Here is a 7,738-nt window from a genome sequence, read left to right on the forward strand (position 1 = left end):
GTTCTGCGCGGGAGGGGCATGCAGCACGGGGGCCTCTGCCACCCACGCATCCATCTGAGGAGGGAAAGTCCCCGCACCCACATGGGCTTGCCCACGCGCCTGGTGCCCTCCTAAGGGCTTACGAGTCAACCCGCTTGATTCGGCCCTAGGAGAAAGGGACAGTCATCGCACCCGTCTCACAGATGGAGACGCTGAGGCCGAGTGTCCCTGGCTGGTAAAGGATGCAGCTGGGATGTGAACCAAGGGGTCTGGCTCCCAGGCCTCTCTCCACGGAGGGGACCAGACCGTCAGAGTTTCGTGAAAGCGTCACATCGCCAGGAAGCGTCCAGGGCAGAATTCCAACTGGGAGATTCCAGCCGACTCGCCACAAGGGGATGAGGGACCACTCACCCACAACCACAGAGGAGGCCTCTGGCGACAATGCCCCAGCCCAGCCCTGTGGGCCCTGTGTGCCGTCTTCTCTCTCTCCTTCAGGCCTCCCTCCGTCAGGGGAGGCTTCACTGAGGAGACATTTGAGCAAAACCTTGAAAAACTAAGGAAGCAAACGATACAGATATAAAGGACAAACGTTCTAGACAGCCGGCACAACGGCACAACGTGTGCAAAGGCCCTGGGGCAGGGGCAGGACCAGGCCTAGGAGGAACAGCAAGGACCAGGCCCAGGTGGCTGGAGCAGAGTGGGCAAGGGGAAGACGAGGGGAGGGGAGGGAGGGGATGGGGCAGGTCGTGCAGGGCCTTGGGGGCCTCAGGGAGGACTTGGGCTTTTACCCCTAGGGAGGTGGGAGCCCTAAAGGGCTGTGGGCAGAGGCGAGCAGGACCTAAGTCAGTTTTTAACAGGAGCCTTCTGGAATGAGCTGTAGGGTGCATGGGAAGAGACGAGGGACCAAGCCAGTGACGGATGATGGGGCTAGACCAGGACTGGCAGAGAAGGAAGAAGTAGGCAGATTCTGGGTCCATTTTGAGGACAAAACCAGCATAATCTGCCACCAGATTAGATGTGGGAGGGGGCTGGCGGGGGAGGGGGTGCTGGGAACGGAGCCAACTGCTCTGTGCTCTCACGCAAGCAGGAAGGATAGGAGGGAAATGGCTCGGAACACCAGACCGCAGCACGGGCCAAGAGCCCACAGGCAGATCACGGGCCCCGTGAATGCATCCAAACCCCCAAAACCAGCGGAGAACCCCATCGGGCCCTTTCTGGACCAGGCCTTGGGAGCAAGGAGCGGGGCATTTACAGTAACCAGATTCTAAACCCCAAGATGCCATTTCCCCTCCATCAGATTGGCCCAAATCACCGAGGCTGGTAACATTCAGAGCTGGCAGCGCTGGCCAGAGTCTCTCTCCGCCCCTGCCAGACCTTTCTGGAAAGCCAACAGGCTTCAGATAATAATTCTCAATCTGCTCGCCATGACCCAGCCATTCCAGAACAGGGACTTCAACCGCCAGGAGGTAGTTAGAGGGCCACAGTCAGGGGCCACGCTCAAAGACGTTCCCCACGACACTGCTTCTCACAGCAGAAGGTGGACGCCAGGGGCAGCCAGAGTGGCCCTCAGCAGCAGGCGGGCGGACTCGTTACGGGCTGGTGCCTAAAACGGGCTGTCCCTGCCGGTCACCGGGCACTCTCGACGTGCCGACGCATGCTAACTCCGGTAAGGCTCACAGCCAGCCCCAAGCAGGTGTAGGTATCACCCCGTTTTACAGACGGGGACACCGGGGCCCAGAGAAGTCAAGGCACTCATTATTCAAGGCCACACCGCAATCGGGTGGAGGCCGGGCAGAATGTCTGGGGCGCGCACCCCCTGAACCACGCACGGGATCCCTCCTTCCGAAGAAAATAAAAGTTGATACCCACATGGGGGGAAATCCACGGTACCGCGGATAAACAGCAAACCACGTTACAGAACAGCAGGTGTGGTGCAGTGGTTTCTCGTCCAGGGCGACTGTGTCTCCAGGGGACACGGGAGCCGTGTGTGGACGCTTAGGGTCATCACAACCCGCGAGATCCCGGCACTGAATGGGCGGGGCCGGGGATTCTGCGCAACACCCCACGGCGCCCGGGACGGGGCCTCCAAAACAGAATTCTCCGGCCCAAACGTCAATAGGGCCGAGGCGACGACCCCTGGTGTGGTATGGAACCATCTTGGCACAAAGACGCTTAGGGACTTCTCTAATCCCTGAGCAGGAGGGAACCTGTGGAGACTTAGCTGCCCAAACTTAGGACTCACATCAGGAGAAACGGGCCCGCAAGGGAAGGAGCAGCTTGTAATTTTAAAGCGAGGGAAGTAAACGATCTGCTGGGGGAGTCAGATTTCTGCGCATTTTGGTGACAGGCAGTCGCGGCTGACCCCTTATCTTCCTGGCCCCCACGCTCAGACCCAGCCACCGCTGGGGCCTGGGGCTTTATCTGCCCCCCAGTGGCTCACGGAGCCCCTGATAAAATAAACGTCTGCTATGCGGCTTTCTTGTGGTCACTGAGTCTTGGGCTGTTTTGTCTCTGACCAGCGCAGGCCAGAGGGCTGATAGCGGAGGTCAGGGGTTTGATAACGGAGCGGGCTGGGTCCCCGAACCGCATCTAGGGCTAGCCAGGCCAGGGCACCAGTCCCCGCCCAGACCAAGGGCGAGGCAACAGGATGGTCGGATGAAGCGGGTCATCCACCAAGCGCTTCCAGAACCAGGGGGACGCTCGCTGGCCCTGGCGCTCTCTCTCCAGACTCCCCCCACCCCCCCGCCGCACACAGCAGACCCCGCCTGCCAAGGAAGCTTCAGGAGGCCTGGGGGAGAAGGAAGACGGGTGCCCATGTGGGTGTCTGCAGGGCCTCTGCTGGTGAGGGCTGCCTGAGGAGGATCCTGCGGATCCGGAAACTTCTGTCTGGAGGCTTGAGAATGCCACCCAGAGGGAGCCTTGCAGGAGCGGGGGCCATTCCTCTGGGCAGCAGTTAGGGAACAGCAGGTGGGGGGAGCCCATGGGCCGCACCAGGCCACCGGGCTCCCCCCACCTGCTGTTCTGAAGACCGAGGGAGGAGGCAGGGGCCCTACACACCAGGAGCCGCCCCCCAGCGTCCAGGTAGAAGGCTGGGGCGGGGGCTATTTCTCCCCCCCCCCCCACTTGCCTGCAGAGCCCCGGCACTGAAGGCATTTTGAGAAGCCCCCTCCTTCCCCCCCCCCCCCCCCGTGATAAAGAGGTAAACTGAGGCCCGGAAAGGCAATGAATGGCCACTGCACCGGAGACCGGGGCTGGTGACTCCCACGAAGAGAAATGAGATAGTCAGCAGGCCCAGATGGCCTCGAAGACCCCCCACGTCCACGCGGGCAGCGCCTGCCCTTCACCACCGATAAGCCGTGCCCACAGGGGTGACTGCCCGTGGAAGGAAGGGGCGATCCCCCAAGCGGATGCCAGCAAGGTGGCCCCCCCCCCAGCAGTGTGTCCAGGAAGGGGGAGGGGGCACATCTGGGACAGTGTCACCTCCCTGCTATGCCCACCTAGGAGACCTGGCCCCTCACCGGCACGGAGGTACTCCACCATCCCACACGCCGACAGGCCTGGGTGGGATGCAGTCCCCAGGCGCCCCCGGCAGGGGGCGGCGCACCCACCAACAGCGTGGTCTCACCGCCCCCCCTCCAGACGGGAGGAGCCGTCTTCCCCGCGCGCCTCCGGAGGGGGCTGCTGCCCCCACGGCCTCCCAGAACGGGGCCCCGCACCCACCCCCGCGGTCCCCCCACCCCCCACCCCCCGGCATCCCGGGGAAGGGCGGCGCCGCCCCGAGCCCCCCAGGCGGGGCGCTCCATCCTCCCCCGGGCCCCGCGTCCCATCCCCCCCCCCGCGAGCGCCCCCGAGTGGAACGTTCCGGCCTCGCCGCCGCGGGTCCCGCCGCCCCTCCGGCGCTCGGGCGGGTCCACTGGGCCCCGGCGGGGGGAGGCCAGGCGGGTCCACTCGGGGAGCGAGGAAGGACCGAGGTCCGGGACCGTTACCTGCCGCCGCCCCGCTCTCCGAGGCCCAGGACGCCTCCGAGGTCACGGCCCCCGCCTCGGCGCTCTCCGCCTCGTCCGGCACCTCCAGCTCCATGGCCGCGCGCGCGGACCGGCCGGCGGCTGCACCCGAGCTGCGGCCGCCGCCGCCGAACAACAACCGCCGCCGGCCGGAGGGCGGAGGGAGGGGGCCGGGCCCAGGGAGCGGGGGGCGGGCCCGGAGGCGGGGCCGGCGTGCGCCGTGGCGCAGCGCGCGCGCCGCCAATCGGGGCTCGGGGGTGGGCCCGCGTGCGTCTCCGCGCCTCGAGCGCCCCCAAGCGCCCGGGGGGTGGAAGGGCAGCGGCTTGCCCTCGGCTTAATCCTATTGCCCTAATCCTCTCGCAGGTAATAAACACGAGTCATGTCCACGGTTAATCAAGTATCCACCGTCATATTGCAGGTGACACTGATTTATGGCATACGCTTTGTCCTACGTAGGAATTCTAATGGCATAATAAGTGAGTTTGATTTGTGTTATATGCACAGTGTATAAATGATGTGGTATTGAGATAGACATACTGATACCATTGCTAGACGAAGTACGACATTATTATGATGCATATAGTGTCAACATATAACATGCGAGTATCATATATAACGTATGACATCACGTACAACATAATGGGAAGTAAGTTATAAGTGACAACATGATCAAAAGCCAGGCTGGGCGCTAAAGCCTCTGCATACGATGCGTAGTTAGGGGCCTATTTCTTGTTTCCTTTTTTGTTTGTTTCTTTTTACTGCTAATACGTTCCCAGTACCTAACATAGAACAGAACACCTAGAATAAAATACATATTTGGTAGTATTGATCAACCAGATGGGAACTGTTATCATTTCCATTTTACGCACCAGAAAACAGGAGCTCAGAAAGCTGAAGCCACTTGCTTGGAATCACAAAGAATCGTTACCACGCTGTGCCTCAGTGTATGAAGAATGACGAGGGGCGCCTGGGCGGCTCCATCGGTTGGGCGTCTGACTTCCGCTCGGGTCATGATCTCGCAGCTTGTGAGCTCAAGCCCCGAGTCGGGCTCTGTGCTGACAGCTGGGAGCCTGGAGCCTCTTCAGAGTCTGTGTCTTTCTCTCTCTCTCTGCCCCTCCCCCGCTCACACTCTGTCTCTCAAAAGTAAATAAACATTAAAACAAACAAACAAAAAAGAATAATTGTGTTCACTCCGTCATTAAAGTTTAATGGTGAATTTATTAATGACATGGCTAGGAGGTTACTAATTCTGAGGTCACGATTCGGGGGATAATAAATGTTGGTATTATTAGGTTTATTCGTGACTAATGATTTCTGCCGGGGGGGATAGTGGGGGGGAGTCTGGGCGCCCAGCTAGTGAGGGACAGACCTAGGATGTTTCCACCCAAGCCTGTCTGACTCCGGAGACTGTGTGGGGCGCTTGGCAATGAGATGATAGGGAATCAGGAAAATGGAGGAGGCCACAGTCACACCTGGAGGTTACAAAGATGTTTCTGAAATGTTCTCCATCAAAACAAGGACACAAGTCAAGAAAGGGAAGGGATGGAGAACAGAATTCAGGATGTGGCAAAAGGAATCCCCAGCTTAGCTGGCTGTGCGCCCTTAGAAGACAGCCAACCCGTAGTGGACTGGAAAGGCTCAAGGGAATCGGAAGGTGAAGGATAAACACGATGTGTCCATCCACACGTTGGAATATTATCCAGCCTTGGAAAAGAAGGCAATCTGACACCTGCTGCAATATGGACGGACCCGGAGGTCCCTGTGCGCGGTGACAGAAGCCAGACACAGAAGGACACGTCCCGCGTGACCCCACTCACAGGGGGTCCCCAGAGGAGTCCCATCTGTCCACAGAGAGCGGATGGTGGGAGCCAGGGGTGGGGCAGGGGGCGGGGAGTCCGTGCTTCCTGCGGACAGAGGCTCAGTCTGGGGAGATGGAAAGTTCTGGAGACGGGTGGTGGGGGCGGGTGCACGACAGCGTGAGCGTGCCTGATGCCAGTGCACTGAGAGACGGTTGAGGTGGCACATTTTACGTTTTGTGCATTTTACCTCCGTTTAAAACAAAAAAAAAAAAAAAAAAAAAAAAAGGCTCCAGGAAGAGCTCTTTGGACACACGCCCTAGACAGATCTCCTGAATCATCTTGAATCTCTTTTGAAAGAAGACGAGAGCAGGGGTTCTCGGACCAGCAGCGTCGGCATCAGCATCACCTGGGAGCTCGTTAGACGTTCCCAGGGCATCAGACCTCCTGTATCCAACACACCCACCACCCGCGGGACCTATAATCCGGGTTTCAAGGACCCCCCCCCACGCCCCCACCCTGACACTCCAGGCGATTCAGATGCCTGAGTTTGAACACCACTGCTTCAGACACGTGGAGAAGGGCCGGGGGTCGGGCCAACGATAAGGATAAGGACGAAGAAGCGAATTAAAAAAAAAAAAAAAAAAAAAAAATCAACTCTCAGGTTGATTCTGAATCTCTCCTGGAAGGAAGTCAACACTAAAACTGAAAACACCGAGAAGTGGCAAAACAGGTCTTCTCTAGACACGCGGAAGTGTATGTCAGTCGGTTGAAAGACGGCGGGGCCCTCTGGGAAGGGGGAGATTGTGGGGTGGCAATGGTACCGCTAAGTTTAGCGAATCGAAATGAGAATTTGACCCTTCGGAGTGCGCGCGTTAAGCGCGCGCGTTCCTGAAAACACACGAAAATAATAAATAATAAATAAAACACCCCCAAACTAGTGTTGCTGTGGGAGGCAGGAGAGCTTGGGCAGGGAAGGGGGAGGAGGGGCGAGGGTCTGGGGGGGCGGGGGGGACGCAGCTTCTGACCCTCCTCCTTCCTCCTCTCACATCCCTGCTCCTTGGTTCCCATTTTACAGGCTGGGAAACGGAGGCTCCCGGCTGGGGCCGGTTTCCTGGTTTCTGGCGCCCCCTGGTGGCTATTACCGTCAGCACCAGGGACTCCACGCGTCGTCTATGCTATAATTCACTCATTCATTCATTCACTTTTGCCACAAATTATCTACTGAGCACCTACTGTATACCAGGCGCTGTTCCAGGCCACGGAGACACAGGAATGAGCAAGAGAAAACCGCTAAGCTCAATGAGGTGACAGTCTGCAAAGGCGGATAAGCGGGCACAAGACACAAGGTAGTTTCAGGTGCTGCTAAATGCTTCGGAAACAATACAGATTTGGTACCACGACGACAGAACGGGATGGATAAAGACGGACTTAACGGATAATGCGTTAGGATGCATTAAGCGCCTGCCCCGGCGTGGTCCCATGCGACCATCATGCAAGCCGATTTAAATGGAAAACTTCCAATGTGGTTTTAAATGTTCTAGGAATCACAGTTTGAAGGGGGGAAAAGTGACCAGGGAAGGTGAATTTTAACAGTATGGGGCGCCTGGGTGGTTCAGTCGGTTGAGCGTCCGATCAGCCCCCCAGGGTCATGACCTCAGGATTCGTGAGTTCGAGCCCCACATCGGGCTCTGCGCTCTCGGTGCAGAGCCTGCTTGGGATCCTCTGATCCTCTCCCTCCCTCTCTCTCTCTCTCTCTCTCTCTCTCTGCCCCTCCCGTGCTCACCGTCTCTGTCTCAAAAATAAATAAAACATTTTAATAAAAAAAAATATGTCGTTTAACCCAGTACATCCGAAGTATTGTCATTTCAACGCGGAATCGATATTAAAAAGAGCGACGCGTTTCACCTTCTTTTTCGCATGCTGAGCCTTCCAGACCCACGTGTGCCTTACACTCAC

General features: G+C 58.3%; 1 protein-coding gene across 4 annotated transcripts in view; it reads right to left on the minus strand.

Annotated features, from left to right (window-relative positions):
* The window catches only part of PIP5K1C (phosphatidylinositol-4-phosphate 5-kinase type 1 gamma), a 49,767-nt gene extending 45,618 nt beyond the window's left edge, over nt 1-4,149 (minus strand). For 2 of the 4 annotated variants that reach the window (XM_049639616.1, XM_049639617.1), the window contains exon 1: nt 3,966-4,149. In XM_049639616.1, the coding sequence (XP_049495573.1) occupies nt 3,966-4,059 (94 nt within the window). In that variant the 5' untranslated portion in view covers nt 4,060-4,149. The remainder of the gene's footprint in view (nt 1-3,965) is intronic. The other 2 variants (XM_049639615.1, XM_049639614.1) reach the window with 1 other exon arrangement.
* Between the last annotated feature and the right edge of the window lie 3,589 nt (nt 4,150-7,738).

This window comes from Panthera uncia, chromosome A2 (assembly GCF_023721935.1).
Source record: "Panthera uncia isolate 11264 chromosome A2, Puncia_PCG_1.0, whole genome shotgun sequence".
In the NCBI taxonomy this organism is placed as follows: Eukaryota; Metazoa; Chordata; class Mammalia; order Carnivora; family Felidae; genus Panthera; species Panthera uncia.